We start from the raw sequence: 14,653 nt of genomic DNA on the forward strand, positions 1-14,653 counted from the left end.
AAATCCTCCTCCCCGGAGGCAGAAATCTCTCTGTGCAGGAGGTTCTAAAAGCCAGGGAAAGGCTACGGGCTTGGGGTGAGGGAATGACAAGCACCAGTGCTGCTTGTTTCTTCCCAGTTTTGCTCGGGACTGGACATTGGACATGAATGCTGAACATAGCTTTTCTGTGTCTGCCTCCCACCGGTTCTGGGCTGAGGGTCTTGTAGGAAATTTCAGTGAGGCCGTTGAAAAGACTGGTCTCTTTTCCCCTGTTTGTCCTTTGACCTAGTCTGGGACAGGAGGTTGCGGTCTAACTTCTGTGTTGATGGAGTCTCTCTCGGCCACGTTTTGATGAAGAAAAAGCCTCATTATTTGGCTTGCGTCTCTGGTGGCTTTTTCACCCGCCTTTATACAAAAGCTGGTTTCTAAGGAAGGGGCCTCTTTTTTGGATGAAGACATTTCCGTGTATTTTCTTCGGGGCCATTATCCTGCAAATATCCGAGTGCTGAACTTGGAAGGTCACAGTCCTGAGTTTCACGAAGGGTCCAGGCAACCCCAGCGGAAGGGAGGGGTGGGTACCACGTCCTGTTCCATGATGTAGCCTCTCCCGACCCCTCCTCTTCTGTGGCCCTTTCCACAGGCACTGTAACCATTCAGTTGCACTTCTCTTCCTCAGCTAGCACCGAGAGGGTTTTTAGTCTTTGTATCCACAGAGTTTGACAAATAGAAGCATTCAATAACTGAATGAGGAAAAAAAAAAACTTGGCTTTATTGAATATTTGGTTTAAAGGTTAACCAAGAAAGCTGACTTATTTTTGTTCACGCTGCTGAAAACAGTTATGTAATGTAATGGTTCAAGGTTTCACCTTAGCGAGCAGAGCGTTTTGTTTATTTTTATTTATTTTATTATTTTGTGTGTGTGTGTGAGCAGAATAGATATAAATTGGATTCAGTGTGCTTGGTTCTGTAGGTCGTGGTGGTGACTGTCAGTTGCGACCTTCTAGTTTTGCACTTTTTCACATGTAGACTATTTGTTAGGATGTTTTCGAATGTCTGATGACCTTTGTTCTCATTTTTCCTTCCTCTCATGTACCACTCATTATCCTTTATTTTCATCAATTAACTTACATTTATTTATTCACATGGTTTTGAAATAGCTAAGTAAATGATGGTGCCGTTAGAAGTCTCCTTTACATTTCTAATCCCCAGCTACTCAGTTTACCTCCCCTAAGCCATACTTAGCATTCTTTCTAGAATATTCTTTCAGAGATATTGTGTGCACATACAAAACTACACACGTAGTAGCATGTAGTTGTGTAATTTTTTAAACTCAGTTACTTCCAGGGGTGCCTGGGTGGCTCAGTCGGGTGAGTGTCCGACTTCGACTCAGGTCATGATCACACATTCACGGGTTCGAGCCCCACATCGGGCTCTGTGCTAACAGCTCAGAGCCTGGAGCCTGCTTCGGATTCTGTGTCTCCCTCTCTCTCTGTCCCTCCCCCACTGGCCCACAGTCTGTCTCTCTCTCTCTCTCTCTCTCTCTCAGAAGAAATAAACATAATAATAAAAAAATTTAACTCAGTTACTGCCTCCATCATTTTCTTCAATAGTATATAAAAATTTTCCTCATCTTGTTTTTTTTAATGTTTATTTTTGAGAGAGGACACACACAAGTCGGGGAGGGGCAGAGAGAAAAAGAGGCAGAGAATCCAAAGCAGGCTCTGTGCTGACAGCAGAGGGCCCGATATGGGACTCAAACCCACGAACCATGAGATCATGAGCTGAGCAGAAGCCAGATGCTTACCCGACTAAGCCACTCAGGCTCCCCCTCATCTTGTTTTAATGTCATACTGTTCCATCTTGTGGAAGTCCCTAATGTGGTTATCCCCTCCCTTATTAGTGGATATTTAGATAATTTCTAGTCTTTTGCTAATATGCAGGCAATGCCGTATTAAATGATCCTATATCTTCACCGATCACATGTGCAAATATATCAGTAGGACAAATTTCAAATGGAATGGCCTGGTCAAAGAATATGTGTGTTTCCAACCCGGTAATTCGCCTTCTCAAGGGTCATGTGGATGTGCACTTCCACCTACAATGTATGACCATAACTGTATCCCCATCCCGCCACTCTTCTAGTGTGTTGCAAAGCTGTTTGATCTTTTTGCAACAGGACAGGTCAAAAAAAAAAAAAAAATGGTATCTCATTTTCTTCCTATGATTAAAGTTGAGCATCTTTTTAAGAAAAAAACAGTAGGTTAATGAGACATTTTTAGTTGCTTTTCCATGACCTGCTCTTTATGTCCTTTCCCCATTTTTCTGTGGATTGCTTGTCTCTTTCTTAAGGATTTGTAGGAACCTATATACCAGGGAAACAAGTCCTTTGTTGTGAACATTTTCAGTTCCAATAACAGTTGTGAACATTTTCCCCACGTGGTATTTGTTTTGTTTTGTTTTGTTTTACATTTATTCATTTTTGAGGGGCAGAGAGAGAGCACAAGTGGGGGAGGGGCAGAGAGAGAGGGACACACAGAATCCAAAGCAGGCTCCAGGCTCTGAGCTGTCAGCACAGAGCCCGATGCGGGGTTCGAACCCACTGTGAGATCATGACCTGAGCCGAAGTCGAATGCTTAGCCGACTGAGCCACCTAGGTGATCCGTTAAGCATCTGACTCTTGATTTTGGCTCAGGTCACTATTTCGCTCATTGTTTGTGGATTCAAGCCCCACATCAGGCTCTGTGCTGACGGTGTGGAGCCTGCTTGGGATTCATTCTCTCTCCCTCTCTCTCTCTCTCTCTCTCTCTCCCCCCACCCCCCGTGCCCCTCCTATGCTCTCTCTCGAGATCAGTAAAATAAGCTTTAAAAAAATTATTACTTTGATAATATGTCGGGGCTGCTTCTCCCTTATTATTCTTCCTTTTCGGAGTTTCCTTTGTTATTTTGCCTCTATTTGCTTTCTTAACAAATCCACGACTGTAGGTATTTTATTCAGTATCTACTTTTTAAGCACCACGTTTGTGCTGAGCACTGCCCTGGATTCTTTACTAGAAAGGAAATGCGGGATATGTAAGATGCTGTCCCAGATCAGACTGCAGAACTCAGAACCTCATTGAGGAGGAAAAGCACACACAGAAGGCGGCTGGGGCTTCTGCGTGTGAGCCCCTCGCTCTGGAGGGCTGGGTGAGCAGAAGTCCCCACGCCAGCAGGTGAGTTAATTGTGAGGAAGGTCTCTTGTCACTAAGCTCCAGACCCTCTTCCTCCGAATGACCTCCACTGCAAGTTCATCTTGGAGAGTGGACTTCAAGGATAGGATATTTTGGGTATCAGAGCAGAAAGAAAACAGTTACATTGGGAAGCTCAAGCTTGTGGTGGGGGAGGGTATTTTCTGGGGACAGATTCTGTGTTATGCCTGCACGTAACGTTACTTGAAACCTCTGGCAAAGACCATTAACCATAGCTCTAGAATGCAAGCAGATTGAACCGTCGTCATGCATTGCCCCTAAAATCTTTCTCATTAGCATCAACGTGAAAAACGAGTATAAAGATGTCTTGGCATCCGTCATTCTGATTACTCTAACTCCCCCACAAGCGAGCTTGAAACCCATCATATATTTTGATCATATGCAATATAATGGGAATATTTTTACAGGTGGATTTTAATACACGACATGGAATCCGGTGTTGAATGGCTAGGATGTTAAGAATGTTTTCCATTTTCTCTATGGAAATATTATTTTGCAGTTTGGAATGACAGCCCTCACCCTTGACTCCTTACCGCACTTTCCTGTCTTCCTACTTGACAGATTGGCTCGATCTGTCTGGCTTCCATCTGCCCTCTGCACTGAGGGGTCCTTCAGGACTTGGCCTTGTGTCCTGTCCTTTTCTCTCCACTTCCTCCAATTTTCCCACTCATCTCAGAAAACGACCTAACTAGTGATACCTTCCAAGTTCATTCCCCCGGTCTGGATTTCTCTCAGTGACTTGCATATACTGCTACCTGCGTGGCGTCTATGCTCAGATGACAGTGGCCAATGTAGAATCTTTGTTTCCCTCCTCCCCCTACCAGCCCACTGTACTCAGGAAATGGCATGGCCAGCCACTGTGTTTTCCAGAGTAGAAACTCAGCCACCTAGGATTCTTTTCTTTCTTTTATCACTCCCACATTCAGCCCCTCTGCAAGTTCTAGCAAGATCTGCAAACTATATCTCTAGCGCGCCCACTATCTCCATTTCCATGGCAACCCCACCCCCCCAGTCCAGGTCATGGGGATACTAACTGCAGCCAATCAGATGCAGTAGTCCTTCCTCCCCTGTGTCCTTGGTATCCCTTAAAGTGAGGATGAACCCTTCAAGCTGTAAACCAGATCATGCCATTCCTCTGCCTAATACCCTTCAGTGGATTCCTGCAGAGCCTGAAATGAAATCCAGTCTGGATACCGCAGCCAACAACGTCCTGCACGTCTGATCCCTATTTGTCTCTTTCAGTTCATCTCCTTCCACTCAGCCCCATGATCATTTAGTTTCAAACACCCTGGTATTCTTTTATTTTCTTAAGCACACTAAGCTTTACATTTTTTTTCTTTATGTTTATTTGTGAGAGAGGGAGAGACAGAGCATGAGCAGGAGAGGGGCAGAGAGAGAGGGAGACACAGAATCTGAAGTAGGCTCCAGGCTCTGAGCTGTCAGCACAGAGCCTGAGGCGGGGCTCAAACTCACAAACCATGAGATCATGACCTGAGCTGAAGTCGGACGCTCAGCTGACTAAGCCACCCAGGCGCCCCAAGCACGCTAAGCTTTATAAAGCTCATGCCCTTTCCCTGTCCATTTCCCCTGCCTAGAAGGTTCTTCTCCTGGCTGTTGATGGGATTGGCCCCCCTTCTCAGGAACTTAGGCACACGTTTTCCCCGGTGCCCACATCTGCTGTCAACTCCAGTTTATTCTTCCCTGTTTCATCACTTGTTGGTTTTTCAGAGCAGTGTCCACAGACATACTTGCTTTATCAAATTGCTTCAAGTCTGCTCTCTTGACTTTGTTTTTCTTTCCTGGTGAAAGTTAGCTTCTCAGAGCAGACCCTCTGTCTGCTGTAAATGCTGTTGTACGGCTAGCACGTAGCACAGTGCTTGGTGCACACTGAGTGTTGAGCACCCTGGATATTTAGCAAATGGATGAATAAGCAGCAGGTTAGGCTGGGGATTATCTGCAGAGTAGAATAAATTATGTTTGTTTGTTTGTTTGTTTGTTTCCTTAACCCTGGCTTTGAAATATGTAGCGTGATCAAATGAAGCCAAAATAAAACTCATTTGAGGTGTGGATGAAACCCCTTGTAGTAAAAAGCAACTACGTGATAGAAAGTTTTTCTGGGGAAGTTACTGAAGAAGAATGTTCTCTGGACTTCCTAGGGAGTTGCAAAATGATGTTGCTGTAATGCCTTGGCATTTAGTAGGATGTGTTCTGTACACATTTGAAACATGGCATAGATTTACTTCACTTGTATTACGCTTTTATATGCCCAACTTCCATGAACATATTTAATTAACATTAGGACCTATGCAGTGATTAGGATAGTCAGTATTAAATGAATCGTAATAAGGCACTTCATTAGAAAGTACTTATTGTTCTCTGCTAGGTAGACGTGGCTCCTGTCCTCAAGGAGCCTCACAGACAAGTGGGGGTGATAATCTTGCAAGGAAATCCTTACTGTTCCTCTGTGGTATCAATAAGAGGCATATACAGAAATCATGGAATAAAGGAGGGAGTTTTAGATTTGGCTAGGGCACGCACAATGTCCTAGAAAGAAGTGAGCGTGGAGTCTTGGTGTTAAAGGAGTAAGGATCTGCTAGGTGGGAAGACTTTGCAGTCCATGGAGCAGAATGCACAAAACACACGGAAGCACTGTTAAGGTACTGTGTTCTGGAATTTCTGCACCTAGAGGGAGATAAAGGTAAGGGGAATAGGCGCTGAAGTTGAAGAGATAGGCAAAACCAGATTGCAGAATGGGGGCCTTTGAATGGCTTCCATCTTGACAGCAGGGGGCTGATATAATTGATATTTTTACCAAGGTTATTAAAAGGTGGAGGATAGTTTTTGGTAGAAGGCTCTGGTAGTGGAGATAGAAGGCATAGAGGAGATCGTCCAGGAAGGTACAGAGTGAGAGAAGCGTCAGAGATGGTCCTCAGGAGAGTAATGGCACTTAGCTGGGGAGGGAGGAGAAAGGTGGACTTTTTTTTTAAGTTTATTTACTTATTTTGAGAGAGAGAGAGAGAGAGAGAGAGAGAGAGAGCCTGAGCATGAGTCGGGGAGGAGCAGAGAAAGAGGGAGAAAGAAAATCCCAAGCAGGCTCTCTGCTCAGCACTGAGCCCAACGCAGGGCTCAATCTCACAACCATGAGAGTGTGACCTGAGCTAATATCAAGAGTTGGACACTTAATGGAAGGTGGATATTTAAGGAAAGAGAGATGGATCCTTTGGAGTGGCAGCAGATGGGGGTTGGGGGGAAGCCATATGTCACACAAGCCAAGAGATCTTTTTAAAAAATTTTTTTAATGTTTATTTATTTTTAAGAGAAAGGGAGACAGAGCACAAGTAGGGGAGAGGCAGAGAGAGAGGGAGACACAGAATCTGAAGCAGGTTCCAGGCTCTGAGCCATCAGCACAGAGCCCTATGCGGGGCTCGAACTCATGAACCGCGAGATCATGACCTGAGCCATAGTTGGACGCTCAACCTACTGAGCCACCCAAGCGCCCCAAGAGATCTTTTTTAGGAAGGAAGGAATGATTAATGTCAGGTCAAGTAAGAATTAAGATGGAAGGACTGGAATTCATAATTAAGATGTGTTTACTGACCTTCCCAAGAGTCCTGTTAGCGGCCTGATGGTGGCAAAAGCCATGTGGGCACGCTGGGGGATGAAGGAGAACAGAAAATATCACCTGTGGCACACAGAGCTGGGAGTGGGGGGTGGTAGGAGGGATTGGGGGAGGGGTTCTTCTTTGTTTCTTTTCCTTTGTTTATAGTGAACCATCGAGATTTGCACTAGCTGAGAGAGGAAGCACAGAAACCAGATTTTCCATGCAGAACTGGTTTGGGATATAGCATTGCTTTGGATTTTTCCTTATCGGAAAATAAGGGGAGAAGGGTGAGATGTGGTGTGATGGTGGCCGAAGTAGAAAGTCGAGGGCATTTCTGATATTGGGGGGAAAGCATGGCCTTCAAGGGGAAAGGTGATTATTCAGAGTAGGCGCTAGGGAGGATGGGGGAATAGTCCTGTGTGAGGCTGCGGGTTCAGCTGAGCCCGAAGGCACAGGTGGCCCCAGTCCATCTGCAACACCCTGGACAGCAGGTCGCGACTTGGAGGTTACCGGGGTGGGCCCACCTGCATGTAACAGCAGGGAGGGCAGCTGTGAATGTGGTGAGGTCACAGTTGAAGTGATGGGCACGAATGGCAGGAACCAGCCTGGTCAGGAGGGGAGTAGCTGGGAGGTCTGAGGAGCAGGTGCATTGTGAGTGATGGAGAGAGGGCCAGTCCTGGAAAGATAGGAGGCTCTTTGGGAGCAATGTCAGAATTCTCCCATCTAGCTTGGCATTTCTTCACCAGTTACCTGGGAAGGTACCTGTGTCGCATTTATGCCGCTGTTGCCCAGAACAGAGCGTGGAAAGCCTGTCTTGGAATTAGTCTCTGAATCTGTGGCACAGCTTAGGAGTACCTGGAGGCTTGGTGACCCTGAGCCCTTTTGGGGATGGACTTGACATTTTGCCAAGTCATCCGGAGCTAAGTTGGGTGAAGAAAATAGACAATCAAGCTGGGTAATATCATTTTCAGTAGAAATGGAAATGTGGATTTAAATAATAGGATTATTTTTCTTATGTGACTTGTGCCACGCCCTGACAGCAGTTTCTAAAGAGGACAGTGACAGCATCTTTGGAATGTATATAGCCTCTCAGAGTGACTAGTTTGAGGGTGCATTCTTTTGGATGTAAACATCTCAAGAGATTTGGGGATCCCCGATACTTGCTGATACAAAGTTGAGCAGGCTTCTACCATTATATCCATATAATCTTTTTGTGTCTGTTAGATTGAAATCCTTTATGTTAATATGGTATTGGAAGGGGTGAGACTCAACAAAAATATTTCTTTTTTAAAAAAATTTATTTATTTTGAGAGAGAGAGAGAGAGAACACAAACACGTTCACCAGGGGCAGAGAGAGAGAATCCCAAGCAGACTCAGTGCTGTCAGCACAGAGCCTGATGTAGGGCTTGATTGCATAACCGTGAGATCGTGACCTGAGCTGAAACCAAGAGTTAGACGCTTAACCGACTGAACCACTGAGGCATCCCTGAACAAGAATATTTCTGTAGTCAACTTATCCTGCTCTGTATTTGCAACCTGTTTCTTTCCTGGAAACTGGAAAAAAAAATGTCTTCATTGTCTACTAGCATTTGTTCAAACTTTGAAAGTCCCAGCTGAAAACTTAGGATAAAGGCAACACTCAAGCCGTTATGTTGCCAAATGTAACTTAATTTGTTAAAATTCGGTATGTGTATGAGAGATTCTGCTGGCTGTCCATCTCCTCGAGGTCCCAGAAAGAAGTGTGGTACATTTTGCTGTCAGACTCCGGTCCTTGCAGAGTAACACTGATAGCATTATTGGGATAATAACATGGGGAAAAGCTATGCCTACAGAATAATTAAACTAGAAGGGGGGTTTGTAGCCAACATGGGAAAATCGCTTTCCTGACTCTACAAGAGCAGAGTAGCTGGGCTCCAACTGTAGAGCAGACGAGCCCTGCCCGCCTCCGTTGCGAGTCAATTACCTGAGAATGCACTGTTCTCATTTTGGGTGGCATTCCTCTCATGCTTTCTGCTTAAGTTGGCTACTTACCAAAAGGCAAAGAATATGTCATCTCTTAGTGGGGGAGCTCCACTGGCATTCTGGCAGACGGGTCTTTCTTGCGCGTGGGACTCCCAGAATTACAGCATGTGTGGCACCCCTGGCTTCCTGGCTCTAAATGCCAGGAGCCCCCACAAGTCGCTGTGCAGTCAGAAATGTCCCCGCACATTTCCAGATGATGCCTCTGATTTACAGACTCCTAGAGCCTGGTGGAGTTGTTTACCGAGAAGCCAGGGAAGATGCAGGAAACATTCTTTTCTGTCTCTTCCACTGTCTGCCTGAATGTGTGTCTATCTACTTACATATCTATCTCTCTCCTTTTTCTCTGTTATTTTTTTTTCATTGTGGCATGAGGAATGACAGAAGTTGTTTTTTAATTTTTTTTCTTTGAGTTTATTTATTTTGAGAGATAGTACGAGCAGAGGAGGAGGAGGAGAGAGAGAGAGAGGGAGAGAGAGAATCCCAAGCAAGCTCTGTACCATTGGTGCAGAGCCAGATGCAGGGCTTAGTCCCATAAACCACAGGATCATGACCTGTACTAAAATCAAGAGTCTGATGCCTAACCTATTGAGCCACCCAGGCGCCCCAGAAATGACAGACATTTTTTTAAAAGAACTTTTATTAAAGAAAGATTGAAAAGGCGCCTGTGTGGTTCAGTCAGTTAAGTGTCCGACTTCAGCTCAGGTCATGATCTCATGATTCGTAAGTTCGAGTCCCACATCGGGCTCTGTGCTGACAGTGTGGAGCCTGGAGCCTGGAGCCTGCTTCGGATTCTGTGTCTCCCTCTCTCTGCTTCTTCCCCGCTCACACTGTCTCTTTCTCTCAAAAATAAATAAACATTAAAAAAAAAAAGAATCCTTACAATATTAAAAAAAGAAGAGGAAGAAGGAAAGATTGGAAACAAATTAATAATCCAAGCAAAGGCTAAGGGAGAACAGAAGAAAAGAGAAGGTAGATCAGTAGGTGGAGAAACCAGAAGGAATGTTTCTGCCACACTTGTCTGTGGTCCCTTGTGGTTTTCTCCCCAAAGCCAATTAAGATTTCCTATAAGGACGCTCATGTACAGTTGCGTTATAGGCCATAAGCACCGCAGAGGCACCGTAAATAGATTTCACTGAGAACGTGGTTAGAATTGAGGAAGGGATTAGATCCAGACCCTTGATGAGGAGAACAGACCGTTCCTAAGGCAAGTCCATTCCAGCTTCATCAAGGATGGGGTGGGGTGCCTTGCTGATAGGCGCAACCCTTTCTTTTAAAATGGTGTGACTTACACGATCGTCCAGGAGCACCGCCCCCGGAATAACTTCAGCTCTTGTGTAGCAAGTTTCTCATTTTAATTTTTGCAAAACCAAGTTCTCCTTTTGCGCCAATACCATTTTCTAAAAATAGCGTACCTGGCTAGCATTTAAAAGTTAGAATCTTTACCTTGCCATGATTGCTAAAAAGTCACCTGTTATGTATTTTTAAAATCTGCACTAACACGTTGTAGACCGTTCATGCCATACTGAAGCTGATTTTCTACTTTATTTTTTCAGTTGTTCATGGTGGACAATGGAGCAGATGACTGGAGAATAGCCATGACTTATGAGCGTATTTTCTTCATCTGCTTGGAAATACTGGTGTGTGCTATTCATCCCATACCTGGGAATTATACGTTCACATGGACGGCCCGGCTTGCCTTCTCCTATGCCCCATCCACAACCACCGCTGATGTGGACATTATTTTATCTATACCAATGTTCTTAAGACTCTATCTGATTGCCAGAGTCATGCTTTTACATAGCAAACTTTTCACTGATGCCTCCTCTAGAAGCATTGGAGCACTTAATAAGATAAACTTCAATACACGTTTTGTTATGAAGACTTTAATGACTATATGTCCAGGAACTGTACTCTTGGTTTTTAGTATCTCCTTATGGATAATTGCCGCATGGACTGTCCGAGCTTGTGAAAGGTAAGTTTGTTTCTTTTCCTGAGAACGTAATTTGCCATATGGTGTCCTTGGAAGTGGGAGAAAGAACATGTTTTATTTAGACCAGAGGCACACATAGAGACTCACTCTTGAAAACTTTGGATTCTCCACTGGGCTTCTTTTAAATGAGCCTGACAAAACGTTGCTTAACAGTTTTGCTTACAGTAATGCCTTGATGATTATGTATTTTTCTTTCTGATTTGATCAGTTTTCAGTAGAGGGCTGTCTTTATAACCTGTGGCAAAATTTAGAAACCTACAAATCTTATAGGAGATTTCTGCCTGAAATGTGTGTTCAATGGTAATACCGAATCATGTTGGTGCCATGTTGGTTATAGCATGGATTATTGTTGAGACAGAAATCCAGTGGAAACATTGGATTCAAGCTGTCTGAACTTCAAGGAATATCTCAGTGTGGTTTGTCAGTTGTAGTCCTTATTTATAATGGTGTTCATGGGATTGTTGATAAGGAGCTTATAGATATAATATTTGGTTTTTATTGAACTCAACAGTTAGTGAGAAGGAGAAGTATTTGTTTTACTATATGAGGTGTTCTGGTGGCTTAAAGCTAGACACACATTCTCAGAATTCAGGAGCTTCCCAGTTTGGCTGACTGAATTCACTAGTAAATAGTGTCAGTGATATTAACCTTGTCATGTAACAAACAAACAAAAATAGATTTGTTACATAAATAGAAGGAACTCTATCATAATGACGGGAGAGATCTCATGTGATCTTGGTTGGGAAAATCCAACTTGAAATTAGCAATAGACAGATAGGAGCAATTTCATGGTTTATAGAACTGTTACATATTTGGATATTCTTTGTAGTAACCAGATTTTTTTTAAATTTAGCTTTTGAAAGTCAAAGTTGTATTATATATATTATATTATATATTATAATATTATATATTACATATATTATTATAGATAGATAGATAAAGAAGAAAAATATGTGCGTGAGAATTGTTGCCAAAATAGCAAATCTATAATGCCCCTTCCCCATTTCGATTTTACAGAAGCAATCACTTAAAGTTTATTGAGCCAGGTTTTTGGTAACTGCTTTTCATATTTCTAAATGATATTGCTTATTTTGCTACCACTAGATTTTTTTATCTAGATTTTTATGAAAGTTGGGGTTTGAGGGGTTTTTTCACACATGCACACGCCTTTCATGACTCTACCCCCAAAAGGGTAATTGCCATCTTCCCTATACATGCTATAAATGCCAATGATCTACATTCCACACTAACATTATTGACTATATGATCTGCATTTGTAGTTGAACAGTATAGTATGTTGTTAGCATTTTGATTTTTATTTTCCAGAAATCACCTCCATTATATAAATGCTCTTCTGCTAGATTCGTGTATATTAAGCAATCTATCAATTTCAGCTTGACAAACAATTCTTGCTTCTAACTTCCTTGTCCATCATGTTAGGGATGTCCTTTGGCTTCTTTATATGTGGCATATGCTTTATATGCTGTATATGTAAGTCACAAAATAAACTTTTTCTTAAAGTTTATTTTACTTATTTTAAGAGAAAGAGAGCATGGGAGGGGCAGAAAGAGGTGGGAGAGGGAGGGAGGGAGGGAGGGAGGGAGAGAGAGAGAGAGAGAGAGAGAGAGAGAGAGAAAATCCCAAGTAGGCTCCATGCTCGAACTCACGAACCATGAGATCACGACCTGAGCCGAAGTCAAGAGTCAGACGTTTAACCAACTGAGCCACCCAGGCGCCCCTACTCTTTTTCTGGAACCTCATTTCTCCCTTTGTCTTTACTTATTCCTTCATTTTGATGGAATTCTTCCTCCAGTAGCTTTTAAGAAAATGTGGGGGAGAGGGAGATTTTTTTCCAGAGCCTACATGTGTATATATGGCCTATCTTGTCTAGTGCTTCTTTGATAACTGGGCTGGGTATGAAACTCTAGATTGGAAATCACTTTCCCTCAGAATATTGAAGTCTTTATTTTCTTGTAGCATCCAGGATCCAACAGTCTGATAGTATTCTCACTTTTTCATGCCCCCCCCCCTTTTTTTTCTGGAAGCTTTTAGGATCATTGTTCTACATTTGCATCAGAGTATATCTTGGAGTGAATCTATTTTGGTCTAGAGTACTGAGAATTTAATTCCTGTTCACTCTTGGAATTAGTGTCCTTCAGTTCCTGTAAATTTTCTTGAGTTATTTCATGATTTTTGTTCCTGTGTTTTGTTTTGTGGATAACCTCATTTTTATCTTCCAAACTTTCTATTGGAAATTAATTTCTTTTTAATATATATTGATTTCCAGTGTCTCATTTTTGATCCCTAAATGCCCATTTAAAAAAAATTAGCATCATTCTTTTATTGTTAGAGGCATTGTTTTATTTGCCCAGAGATGTTAATGATAGCTTTTGAAATTTTTTCTCTTTGTATATGCATTGTTTCCCCAAAGATTCACTTTTGTGTTGATTTTGGCTTCTGTTTTTTTTTTTTTTAATGTTTATTTATTTTTGAGTGAGAGACAGAGCATGAGTGGGGAAGGGGCAGAGAGAGAGGGAGACACAGAATCTGAAGCAGGCTCCAGTCTCTGAGCTGTCAGCACAGAGCCCAATGTGGGGCTTGAACTCATGAGCTGTGAGATCATGACCTGAGCTGAAGCCGACTCTTAGCCGACTGAGCCACCCAGGCACTCCTTGGCTTGTTTTTAGGAGGTTTCCTTAAGTAGTTAGGTAGCCTCAGCTGTTGCTTGTACTTGCCAGTGAGGCACTCAGGATCTGAGTGATGGAAGTGTTTGTGCAAATCCAGAACTCTTGACTGTGGGCTTCACTGCAGGGACGTTTGGGTGGGCGTGGGGTGGGGCACAGAACACTATTTTCAGTATCTTTATGTATTTTCTCTTTCCTGAGCAATCTGACAGGCTCATGGGAAGTTAGTTCTCCTGTCCTACCATGAAGGAGCCAGCCTAGGTGATAGCATCGTGGGAACTGAAAGACAGGGCAGAGAAGAGGGCTCACCTGTTCATCTGTGAACCTTCTCCCTATGGTGCTTGATGCCCTGCAGTCAGCCCACAGATCTTGTGCTTTACCTCTCCGACAGTAAACCTCCCGGCTTCCGCCAGGGTGGCAAAAAGGCATTACCAGTTGCACACACTGGAGAAGGGAATGTAGGTGTCTACCCGTGTTTACACAGAATTTGAACCTGTCCTTGCATTTAAAACTCCGTCCTGATCTCCACTTGCAGAGGTACTGGTGCCAAGGATTCCTGAGTATGTGGGGTGGGGGTGAGGGGTTGATTCTCAGAGCCAATATGGCTGCTGCTTCATGTTTCACCACTCCTGGTCTAGCGTTCTCCTTCCTCAAGTCACGCAGGTCAGTTCTCATGTGGCAGTTGGCTTTTCAGCTCCCTTAATATTGTCTTGTCACTCCTTGCTGTCCTTCTGAGTTTAAGCTTTTTTGTTTGTTTGTTTCTCTTGAAATTATCTACAGTCGTGTTAATGGGATCCAGGGAAAGAGCCTAGGCCAACACGTTTGTTGACTCCACCTGCTTTTATGAGAAATTCTGTAGTGACTAGGCTTTAACATCAAGTATCTGAATTGTTTTAGAACTTGTCTTCCTAAGGATGGCATTTGAAGGATTGAAGTTATTTATTTATTTATTCATTTATTTTTAATGTTTATTTTTCAAAGAGACAGAGAGAGACAGAGTGCAAGTGGGGGAGGGGCAGAGAGAGAGGGACAGAATCCAAATCAGACTCCAGGCTCTGAGCTGTCAATATGGAGCCTGACGCCAGGCTTGAACTCACAAGTGGTGAGATCGTGACCTGAGCCAAAGTCAGAC

General features: G+C 43.4%; 1 protein-coding gene across 2 annotated transcripts in view; it reads left to right on the plus strand.

The window, feature by feature from the left end:
• The window catches only part of KCNN2 (potassium calcium-activated channel subfamily N member 2), a 471,433-nt gene that overhangs the window by 349,636 nt on the left and 107,144 nt on the right, over positions 1-14,653 (plus strand). For both annotated transcript variants that reach the window (XM_045486026.1, XM_045486031.1), the window contains exon 6: positions 10,401-10,819. In XM_045486026.1, the coding sequence (XP_045341982.1) occupies positions 10,401-10,819 (419 nt within the window). The remainder of the gene's footprint in view (positions 1-10,400; positions 10,820-14,653) is intronic.

This window comes from Leopardus geoffroyi, chromosome A1 (genome assembly GCF_018350155.1).
Source record: "Leopardus geoffroyi isolate Oge1 chromosome A1, O.geoffroyi_Oge1_pat1.0, whole genome shotgun sequence".
NCBI classification, from domain to species: domain Eukaryota; kingdom Metazoa; phylum Chordata; class Mammalia; order Carnivora; family Felidae; genus Leopardus; species Leopardus geoffroyi.